The sequence below is a fragment of the Patiria miniata genome, unplaced genomic scaffold (assembly GCF_015706575.1).
Source record: "Patiria miniata isolate m_02_andy unplaced genomic scaffold, ASM1570657v1 HiC_scaffold_29, whole genome shotgun sequence".
In the NCBI taxonomy this organism is placed as follows: domain Eukaryota; kingdom Metazoa; phylum Echinodermata; class Asteroidea; order Valvatida; family Asterinidae; genus Patiria; species Patiria miniata.
The window spans coordinates 15790057-15802293 of record NW_024037068.1 but is presented as its reverse complement, the minus strand read 5'-3'; the positions used below and the strand labels follow the sequence as shown (position 1 = coordinate 15802293).

The 12237-nt window shown below is 39.6% G+C and overlaps 1 protein-coding gene across 1 annotated transcript; it reads right to left on the bottom strand.

Moving 5' to 3' along the window:
* Positions 1 to 2597: 2597 nt before the first annotated feature.
* Positions 2598 to 4969, bottom strand: LOC119735482. The gene is made up of 2 exons (XM_038209187.1): positions 4156 to 4969; positions 2598 to 3284 (listed from the first exon to the last, which is right to left on the bottom strand). Exons 1-2 carry the CDS (start codon positions 4892 to 4894, stop codon positions 2650 to 2652), a joined length of 1374 nt encoding a protein of 457 aa, XP_038065115.1. The 5' UTR covers positions 4895 to 4969; the 3' UTR covers positions 2598 to 2649.
* Between the last annotated feature and the right edge of the window lie 7268 nt (positions 4970 to 12237).

Below are 12237 nucleotides of genomic sequence, written 5' to 3'. Positions count from 1 at the left end.
TTGCAATCGATTACAAACCTATGAACGGGTACGAGCCAGCTAGACTGGTTCCCCTGACCTTACAATTCCCCAATGTATGTAGACTGCTCTGTTTCTTCTTATATGGAGTCAGGAAACCAGACTACAGGAAAATGATCGTTTTTCTTGGTTTTTATAGCATTTAAATTTCGAACCCAAAACCTAAAAAAAGTCAGTGTAACTATATTTGCTATATATTTCCAACCACCAAATTCCATCCATTTCTGAAAATTACAGCAAAAGCAAATGATGTATATTCCCTTTAAATGACTTCACAGTAATAGCGCCCTCTGTTGTCCAGAAAAGCGTGGACATTGCAATGTTTTCAGGAGTTCACTTTCAATGAAATTTACCAAAAGGGGATGTCAAATATATATAGGTAAAACGTACTAAAACAAGGTAAAAACGTACACGCGGTGACGCGATACAGCTAGCACAGCACAGCATAAGTGAAGATGGAGTACACCGTGTCGCAGCTAATGTCGGTCTTTGAAGGTAACATTTTCTAAAGCTCTTGCGATTGTTATAACAATGAATCACCAAAGAACAGAAAATTCACAACAGCAAATTATCCTAAATTCTGCCAACTTTGGTGCTGAAATAACTGCAACATTGGGGTATCTGCCTGAAATTAATAAAATCACTTTTGCTCATGAATATGGACATTTGTATTAGCATAAACAAAAGGCACAAAATACCTTTGAAAATGGCAAAACGAAAATGAAAAATGACTTATTGGGATACAAAGGTGTATTTTCAAGGACATTAAAAAAATCACATACTATGGCCCTTTAAACAAAACTCAAATAGAAAACTTGTTAGAAAAATGAAACATTATAAGAGCACAGGAATGTATTTTTAAGCCTTTGCAATTAACGCCATAACATTTCTTGCTGGTATTGTAGTGTTGCATTACCCAGTAACTAAGCATTGGCCTCAGGCAATAAGAGTGTAAAAACAAAGACTGTGCTTAAGATGTTTCGGTGTCTACAAAAATTTACCTCAAGATAATTCCCAAGATAAGATAGACACATAGAAACCAACATAAAAACCATGATGGAAACTTTGCCCACTTCATTTTTACAATGTATAAGCACAAAAAGGTTACCAGCCAAACTATAATACAATGCGCATGGCTGGTGACTGGTTCCCCGTTGAAGTTGCTGTACGCATAAACTTGCTTACACTTTCTGGTTTTCAGCTCCATTAGTCAATTTGAGGTATGGCCGACACAATAATGAGGGCGCTATTTGGTTTGGGTAAATAAAAAGAAAAGACTTTACCGAAATCAAACAGCGCCCTCCTATTGTGTGTGAGAGATCTCAAACAGGCTAATGGGTTTGCCTGGTGTTAATATATATATTTAATATGTAATCTCATTTTAATCCATATTCCAAAAAAATAGCATATTAGCGTTAACTGTTATAGCACTGCGCATGGGTTGTCGCGGAAGCAAATTATTGTCCAGGGACTTCACCCTTTCGATTTAAGATTATTTGGAGCAATGTTTGCATCAAAATACACTTATCCTTTTTTCCCTATTTTTTTTAAAGCAGAAGGCTTTACTTAAGATTGTATTAACTCAACTTTATATGTCACATGATTCTATCAATCGCAATTAGAAATATTAACAAAATCATCAAAAAACTTAAGTAAGCAATAAAAGGTAGGCCCACGTCTGCTTAGTTGCTTGAATATCTCATCTGTTTTGAAATGACATGCACGTCTTTCTTATCACCGTATCTGATTTCTTAATTGAAATGGTTACTCAACTCAAGCCAAATCAGCGTCCATGACAAACGTTTACCATTTCATGGTGAACTTTAGGTATGAACAGGACGGCTATACTGCTGCAATGCTACGGTGAATTGTGAATAATCGGCCCAAAAGAACACTGAGTATACAAAAGAAAGCGAAGCCATATCCTCACACAATCTCAGCCAAACCAATTGTCAATGACAAAAGGCGACCATTTCATGGTCAAGTTTACGTATAAACATGTATACTGGTGCAATACTATAATCTGAATACAACAATCTGAGTACATTGTATATACAAAGAATACAAAGCAGTCAACTAAACTAATTATGTTATACTTTCAATGACGTCACAGGGCTTTTTGAGGAGAGTACCAAAGAATGTTTATGTCCCTTCAGTCTCGAAAGTTTACTGAAACTCAAAAATCAGCATGAGAACGCTTACATTATTACCAATTGTAGCATTTTCCTATCTCTATTTTTATAAACTATTATCATCTATTACTTTTCTGCTAAGCTATAAATGCTACTTGAGCTAGACCATGACTTATTTAGAAGGCACCAGCGTGCCTCAAGCACTATGATCATTTTATTGGATGGTCGTAACGCTATGGGATCAGCAAATGTAGAGCGTTGATAGAAGAATTACTAGCATCTCTAGACTCAATTCCACTTTCTCTTTTTGTTTGAAAAATTGGAATTTAGATGCAAGTAGGCCTAACACAGTTCGTTTATCCAGCACCTATGTCGATCCCATATAGCGTTTAATACGACCACCCAAAAATTGTTAGTGCTAGAAGGCAAAATATATGGTGCCTTCTTGTTCTAGTAGACCAAGTTCCCATGCAAGCAGAATCGGTCAACCCACATGACATTACTCCTTCGCATATATCTTGACTGACTGGCAGTCAGCCACTGCCAGCCGCTGCCCATCTGCTGTGAAAGTTAGTCCGTACGGGTTGTACAGATCCTTGGCCACGCATGCGATAAACCGCCCTCTCGTGTCGTAGTGGTGAACATGACACTTGTTGAAGGTCTTGGTGGTCGCTGCGATGTAGATACCGGAGTCATCAGCGCACATACCTCGGCAGTCCATCGCGGGTTTGCCCTCCAAAATCGGATGGATTTCCCTCAATTTGGTAGCTACATCAGTATCGGAGACCTCAATGATGAACACCTTGCGCTGGTTCAAGTCACTGATCGCTATCACCTCGACGAGTTGATCAAATCGCTGGTCGTACATCACGGCTAAGAAAAAGGGTTTGATCTCAATTCGTATGGTGCGTAGAATCGATCCATCTGGGCTGTGCTCGGTCAACACCTTCATGTCATCACCCACGATGATGTTACCATTTGTCTTGACTGCCAAAGCGATGAGGTTCACTCTACGCTTCTCATCCTCACTCACCGTCTTGAACTCGGAGACATACTCTGCGTCCTCTTTGTTGTATAATTGGACCGCAGTAGGGTTAGCAATCACCCATCGTTTGGGTGTAGCCGCCACGTCATCTGAAGAAAAGAAAAAAGAAACAAGTGCGAGTGCACAATAAGCTGTGGCCGTGTTGCAAGAAGTCTTGCATGGAAACGATCAAATTGATCCCTACCAGGGCTTGAAACATGCGACGACGAAAAATTCGGGACAGGCACAGACAGACCATCCGACCAACCGACCGACCATAGCGACCACCAAGTGACATGAAGAAGCTCTTGCTAGAGCTTAATAACCCAAATTGGCGGAAATGTTTAACTTGCGACAGTGAGGTTGAATAAAAAGAGCATTTTTTGCACGGTATTTAAAGATGCGCCACGATCTAGGCAAAATAGTATAAAGAACTGTTTTTGGTTTAACTTTAATTGATTACAGATTTTGTTTAAGCGATTATCTTGCATCTGAGGGCGCTGTTTTTGTGATGTAACTTGACACTCAATGGACCATTTGTTTGTAAATGGATACAATTCATGGTCACGTGACATCCCCTTTTACTGGGAAAATAAGCCACTGGTGTATTTCTATTATGTGAGTGAGTTTTGAAAGGGGAGACTAACATTGGAAATATGAGGGAAATAGCGAAAAACAGAGATGGTGTCTGCTATTAGCTTATCTGTATCTGAGATATGGCGGACATAATAGGAGGGCGCTGTTTGAGTTGGGTAAAGTCTTTTGTAATTGCCGAAATCAAACAGCGCCTCCTATGGTGTCTGCCATTATCTCAAATAGGCTAATGCCATTCGCCTGTCGGCAACCGACAGACATGATGCGTGATCACAATAGTCTACGCAGTTTAATACGTGTATGAGGTACGACGAGAGGGCGTCCGTGGATTGGTAGCACCTAATACAGTGTTTAATTGATGTTGCATGAAAGTGCTGGGGATCTTACTTGCTTCAATGCTAATGGACTTCCAGTTGTTTCCCTGGCTGTTGCAGATGACGACACGCCCATTCTTCCTGTCAGTCACTGCAATCTTGTCCGGTTTAGCCGCAGCAATGCCTCGTGCACCTTCAAACTCCCCCTCACCGTTCCCCTTCCGGCCGATAGTGTGCACCTGTTTCCAAGTATCCACCATCACCAATTTGCCCAGGTCGATACCGCCTACCGAGGGGCCCTCCAGGAACATCGGGTAGGAGAGCTGGGCCTGCATCTTGCTAGGGGCACCGACTGGCTTCTGAAACTTCTCCAGAGCGGCCGGATACTGGAGAAGGAATGTATTGTTGGGTGTGCGTGTGATGTCAGTCACTCGTTTGGCTTCTTCTATCTTTTCGGACAGCCTCTTCTTCTGTTCCTGCAGTTCTGCTCTTTCATCGTGGAAACTCTGACTGCGTCTTTCCCGTTGGTGTTCAATGTCATGGACGGCCTGTTTCCCCTTTGTTTCCACCTCTTTGATGATCTTGGCGACTGCTTCCTTGACATTCTCGAGTGCTTGGTCCACTTTTCTTTTGTAATCCTTTTCCACCTTCTCCAGAGTCTGCCAAGCCTGTTCGGTCGCCTGCCGTTCGGTGTCCACCACTTGAATCTGGTCTCGCAGGTTTTGTCTGTACCTGTCCGAGATTTCTCGGATGTCATATGCAGCGTGCTCCTGGTCGTGGTGGTATGACCGAACACAATCTTTACAAATCATCTTCTGGCATGTCTCGCAGTAGTACTGTTTGAAGTTGCCCACGTGATCCGCACAACAAAAAAAATCAAATTGAGGGCTTTTCGGGACTGGGCAACCTGCGGTCGAAAAAGAAACGCAGATTGTTGTCGATTATCTGTCGAACGCAAAGTTTATAATATTTGACAGGTTTTGTATGACAAAAACATACTTAAATATAGTAAATGTTCGATGGTATGATAACTTTCTTTTAAACAAAATTGTTTGAAAGATTGGGATTTGGGGGAAAATAACAATATTTTAATGACAGGTTTACATTCGCCGAATGAACATGCCTTCGGTCTATACTTGCCAAGTACGTGTGTCCTGTTTACAAAAGCATTAGTCTTGCGATCTATCAATCTTTGCAGGATTTATTGCCAATATTGGTCAGTTTTGTCACTAATTCACATTTGCGAATTGGTCGTTTGGTAAATAATCAGGTTTACTTCTGAACTAAGCCTGCATGATGTGACCGTTTATTGAAACAGAGTAAAAAGATCTCTATTAAATCACTTTAATTCCTTATTCTTGGAGTGGTCAGATTTAAAACAAAAAAATCTAGTTTAGTGAGCACTGTGCCTCAGGGTAAGAGAGGAAAACTTTGGTGCGTCGTGTTCTATTTTAAACATGACGACAATTACCTCGGTGTTTCCCAAAACTCGGATCCGTCGCCATTTTGGCTTGGCCTGATATCCGCCTATTATGTTTTCCTTCAAAAAAATATCAAACTGTAGGCCAATGTGATATGCCGTGATATGGCGAAAGCCGAAACAGAGACAAAGCCGACCCTGAGAAAGGGTCATCATGCGTGTTTATTTTACCTGACCTATAAGATTTTGTCACAATGGTCGGGAACTTTTGGTCTGGGTACCAGATTATAATTATACCTTTCAGTTTCTCGGCGAGATCTTGTCTATCGACCTTAACAAACGCTGCACGCAGACTGTCGACCAGGTCGCTGCCTGGAAAGGCCTGTCGTTTCCACATCATCAGCATCTGGAAGATTTGTTCGTTTGTGTTTCCCGGATGATCCGCCCTGATTTTGGCCACCTGCGCGTCCTTGATGCCCAGGTAGGTTGCCAATTGCTGCCATTCGTTACCAATATCCTTAGAGAAATCGCGTAGATGTATTTCGGTTAATTCTGGAGAGTAAAATATCAATATACAGTTAAACACAATGCACAAGTTGTGGTTTCCAATAGGTGTATTATTCTTATGCGAATGTAGGTATGCGGACGGGTGTAAAAACAGACGTGTGGCCAACATTGTTTGATGTTCGTTTAAATGTACATGCGTTGCATCACTTCAAACATGCCGATTTTACAGTACATGGATGTTTAATTTTTGATTTAGGTAAAGTTGCTTAAGCCAAAAAAAAAAAATAAGTCGGTCTCTGGTCAGCGCGTGCGTCGAATTTAATCATGCGCGCGGTAGCTCCAACAGCGCCCTCTATTTCCGCCCCTCCTCAATTTTTTTTTACCAAAGAGCACCAAGGAATGGGAAATTGCACCAAGGCAAATGATCGAAAGCACCAAGGCAAATTATTGAGGAAACCAATGTACATGAGGACACAAAAAAAACAAAATAGTACCCTACTTGTCTGTACAATCCAAGCTTGAAGAAAAAAATAAAAAGCAAAAAAAAAAAAAAAAAGCCGCGTGGCCGCGTCAATTCCGGAACTGTGGTCTGACCAGAGACCGACTTTTTTTTGGGCCTAACTAAACTTATTCAGTGAACGTACTTTCCAGCGCTTTTGTAGGAGGTCGAGCTTTTAAACGTCAACAAGCGTCAACAAAGCGTCAACGTGTTGTGGTTATCCGGATGCCAATTTTTCAGTGGGGGCGACTGGGGCGAACTTTTTGTGGTGGGCGTGCGGCCCCCCACGGCCCCCACGCCCCCCCCCCCCCCCCCCCCACGCCGCTGGCAAAATAGTGTATGGCTAAACGACAGAACACTTTTCATATTATTTTGTTTTGGACAGGTTTAGTGACTGTTTAGTGATGAACAAAGAAAATTTGAAAAAAAGATAATTACCTTAAAAATGTAAATCTCATACACAAACTAGGATAACCTAATATTCTGCATGTATCCATGAGAAAAAAATATATACAATCACATCGACATAGCCTAATAAAATATCCCTGTCAACCACAGCCCTTACCCTGAACTAGTCAGTGAGATGAGAAAAAAACATGTCAACATCAATACAGTATGTCCTGTGTCCGTCTGACTATTTTTGAAATAGCTACAAAATCATGAGGTCCATTTTGAAAATGTTTGGTTGCGCAGAGTATGCGTGGCTCAAACCCCTATGAGTTTCATTTAATTTCAGTCACGCATCACTACACATTATATATCGATTATTATCGATCGTAACAACATTTCTGGATGCAACCCTACAAATAAATTCCCATAGACACTAGTGCTAAATGCCCATAATTCAAAATTCTTTAAAAAATACTAAGAACTCTCACATGTATTCAAGCTGCACAGAAAAATGATGATCAACATCTCATCTGTCGTTTTCTTTTCATTTTTTGGTGGGTTGACCATTGACTTTTCGAGATATTCTCACCCAAAGAAGACGACCCCTATTTTCCCCCAAAGCGGAAAAGTAGCCATCTTGAAAAAGATCCCTCCACAACATGGCAAAATAGCGCCACTTTCGAGCCCAAAAGCATCCAAAATGCTCAGCATTGGAAGCCCCAAGTCCGGGCCAGAGGTTCATTACCATATCTCTTCAATTGCCCCATTTTACGGCGCTCAGAACTCTCTAATATAGAATATTTTGAGGGTATAACTTTTATTCATGAGCTCGGCGGATGGATTTAGGCCTATTTACCGGTGTGCACCCTTCTGGACACTGTAACCAAGTTCCATGTCCTTCATGTTGTGAAAAGGGCTGCAGTTGGGATTAGAATCACTCATCATGGCAAAGCATCAGTTTAATGTTCATGGGCAAATGGTTCCAATTCCAAACCACATCGGCCTTTTTTCCACAACATGCAAGATTTCACACAGCTTGCATAACTCAGCACTGAAATTGGTTAAGGCATGGAACTTGGTCGCAGTGTCCAAAAATGTTGTTGTGCTCAATTGACAATTATTGTGTAGCGATGCGTGACTGAAATGAAACTCATAGGGGTTGAGGCCAAGGCTTAGGAGTATCTACACAACCAGCAATTTTCAAAATTGACCTCACGGTTTTGTAGTTATTTTAAAAACAGTCAAACTGACACTTTTTTTGGGGGGGGGGCAACACTGTACAGGGTGAGTAAAAAAAAAAAGCGCGGGACCCAAATCCGCAAAATTATCTTTCATATTTAAAAAAAATATGTAGCATCAAACATGGAAAACCGATTTCATAAGCTACTTTTAGATGAAAAAAATTACTGAAATTACTCAATCCGTTCAAAGAATGTCGCCATTTAAACACAACGACTCTAAACCCTCTTTCGTCCAAAAATGCGAATTCAAGAATCGTCGTCATAATTGTCTTCGAACATCACCAGCGACAAAATCTCAGTTGAAAGTTAAACATGTTCAACAAAGTCCTTTTGAAGGCCTGTCTTTTAATAAAAAAAGTGGATTTTATAAATCTTGTTTACCTATCTAAGGTTGTTAATCAAAATATTGTGCACTACAGTTTTTGACAGTAAACAAGTATTCTGTGTGATTTTCTCTGTTGTTCCAAACAGTCAAAATAGGGGAGGGGGGTTTGGACGAAAGAGGTTTTAGGGTCATTGCGTTTAAACGGTGATATTCTTTGAACGGATCGAGCAATTTCAGTAATTTTTTCCATCTATTATGTTTTAGTGCTACATATTTTTTGTAAAATATGAAATATATTTTGTGGGGGTTTGGGTTCCGCTTTTTTTGACTCACCCTGTATAATGAATACAGAAAAGCTAGAAAAGTGTCTTAGTACATGTACGTCGGCTGTATTCGATTACCTGCAATATCCTCCCGTGTATCGTCTTTGACGTCCTTAGAACCTCCTTCTGCCATTTTCCTTCCTTCCACCTGTTTATTGGTTCACTCCTTTTCAAAAACAAATTGAACAAATATTTGAAATTCTTCGTAAAATATTTCCATAAGGAAATTATATTTTCATCTATAATTAAAACATTCGAAAAGGCTAAATTCTGGATTTGGAAAGAGGCGACCATGCAGTCCAAGACAAAAAGCTGTCAGTCCAAACTGATTTATGAAGACAAAACAAAAAACTGAATGAGGAACAGTTGTGGTCCTAAATACACCGTGACTGAAATGCATCCAGATGGCCAACATAGACCTCATTCACTAGGAAGACTTTTTGGGTCGTGTTCTCTGAATTTATTTTATGAGTTTTAAACTCCTGAATAGGATGGTGCCAGACTATCTTATGATTGGAGTGCGTGCCAACCCTCACTTTTGTATGTGGCTTGAAACATAAGGATATGTTCAATCACAAATTTATAATTATTCAACAGAGCAGACTGGTATTAATTTGTAATGAAATTTTATTGCATTGCTTCCGAAAATCAAGAGTTAATACCTCGCTTTCAATTTAATGTGGCCGACTCGTGAATACAGACAGAATACGTTATCCTATAAACATCTACACCCGGAAAACGAAAAAAAAGAGGGGGGGGGGAAGGAAAAAGAGGTGCGAATTGCTTTTAATTTGATGAGGGGTAGGGCAAATGCTCCCCTGCTCACGCTCGGAAAAATGATAAATTGAGAATATAATGAAAAAGTTAAGGAATTTTTGGGGAAAATTTGCTTGCCCCCCCCCCCCTGGAAAAAATCCTAGCGACGCCCATGCATGTACATATGATGTCGACCAGGACAGAATGCCCCTAATTATATTTACATATCCTCTCATCGCCTTCATATACAAAATTAATATTCGCAATTAAAGAAATGTCAGGAAAGTTATTTCTTAAACATAATTTTGTAGGCACTAAAGCCAGCTTTATATTATTAGGCCCACTGCATTCCGGAAGTGTAACTTATGTCAACCTGTGATCTACATATATTTCTACACACTTACCCGTATCCAAATGATATCGTCTGACGTTGGCGTATGTCAGTTTGTCCGATCAGCCAAAGGTTGATGGCTTGGCAAGACCATGGAGCTATAATTTTATAAATAGCTCCATGGCAAGACAAATACGAAACAGAATCCTGATCCAATATGGCAAATAATGTTGCACCGTGTTGAAGCAATGGCGAATTTATGAATTTATTTCCTCATTTCGAAATACCAAGTTCGTCAGTCACGGGTCACTGAGTGTACACAAAATGGCCCTTAACAAAAGCCAACAGAGCTTGCCCCAGAGCTATAGAGGGCCAAGCTTCAACGATGGCGTGCACAAAACCCATCACGACGAAGCCCTTGTCAGGCTAACCAGTACCCCAAATCACGCTGGTGGGATCGTGACATGAATTTTACACTGGAACATATATTGTACAAATTTTAATTCCTCTGAAATATGTATTTTTCTTTAAATAAGAGACATCCTTTTTTTGTTAAAATTATTGTAAGGTGCACTTTTTTACGCATTTAAAATGTTCTCTGTGTTTTGTTTTTTTTCATGACAACCGAGGGAGCTGCTGCTGTGATATCAGTCAAGGCACACACATGGGTTTTCGGTTCAAATTGTGAACCCCAAAATTTGCTCACTGCAAACTTTTTGTGCATAAAGTTTACTCATTGATTCACTGTCATGTACTAAAACAGCAATTACTGCAACAGCCAAAAATAAAGATTCTGGCCGCCTTATGGTGCTGAGGTATGCTGTACAGGCCCCTTTATGATATAAGACATTTCTGCCTTGAGTGTTATCACAGTTTGGCACTGTCACACTGTACAGGGGGAGTAACAAAAAAAATCGAAACCCAAATGTCGCGACTATTGTTTTAGTGAAGTTCTACATTTAGCACTTTCACAATCTAGGATATATGAAAGCTCAATAAAAAAAGCTTTCGTTTAGTACAAGAATCATTCAATCACTCTTTTACTTTATTTACGGAATTTCAAACACAACCACCGTTTTAAAATTCTGTCCACAGATCACACAAAAGGTGTGCGTTGTTTTAGCAAAACGCAAACAATTCACACATATACCTATGTTAGCTATGTTATTATCAGTAGACAGAACTTTAAAACGGTGGCTGTGTTAAAAATTCCATAACTTGAAAATTACATGAGTGATTTGAATTATTCTTGTTCTAAAAGAAAGCCTTTGAATTGGGCTTTCTTATTCTAGATTTTGAAAGTGCTACACGCAGAACTTCATTAAAACAATGGTCCCGACATTTGGGTTTCGGTGGGTTTTTTTTGGTCCAATGGTTACGGTTTTCGACTCGTGTGCTGTGCTAGTTTTCTATGCATATGGCTTCGAATCCGTGTATGTGTATACCGTATCACAAGTGGGACATACTCATGGGTGGAGAGAGGCAATCGTAGTAAAGTGCCTTGCCCACACATACGTTAAGCAGATAAGCTCAGTGGCTGAATTAAAAATTATCCTGCATCAGCCGAGATGAACCTAATTGCCACTGAAAACTCAGGTACGGACATATTCTTAATCTCTGCATGTATCTAATCCCTTTAAAAAAGAGCACTGCTTGCCCTTGATGTCGGCGTAAAATAATAAAATGTTGTAATTTTAGGGTTTTTTTGTTGGGGGATCCAGGGCGGTAAAATAGACAATAATAAACAAAAAGTTTTCAAATGAAAATTTGTACGCCATTGTTGTAGATTATTTCCTTTTTTCCTTTTTTTTTATTCAACAACCCAATAGAATTTAAAAAGTTGTTTGGCTGATCCTTATAGATATTCTGCCTAGTGCTTAAACATTCCATGACATTAAAGTAATCTTTATCGAGACAAAATAAATGTTAAAAATATTGAAAGAAAAATATCTGATTATTTTTTTTAATAAATTGGTTTTTAACAAAGAAATATAGTACTTATCAACTCTCGTTTTAATTCAGACGTCAAAAATTCTAGCCAAACATCAAAGCAGGGTATGTTGTTATATTTAATACAGATCTTTATTTGGACTTATTATGTTTGCACAGGGTGAGTTAAAAAAAAAAGGAACCCCAAATGGCAGGACCATATTTTTAATGAAGTTCTGCATGTAGCACTTTGATCCCTATGGGCCTTATTCGCGAGTTGGCCATTTTTGTCGAGTTCCCTGAATGTTTTTTTATTAATTGTTAATTGTTGAATTGGATGGCGCCAAACTATTTATGCAGGCACAATATGCAGCATTATTTTACTGTCTTTTTTTTAAAATATGGCTTAACACATTAGAGATGTTTATTTTTTA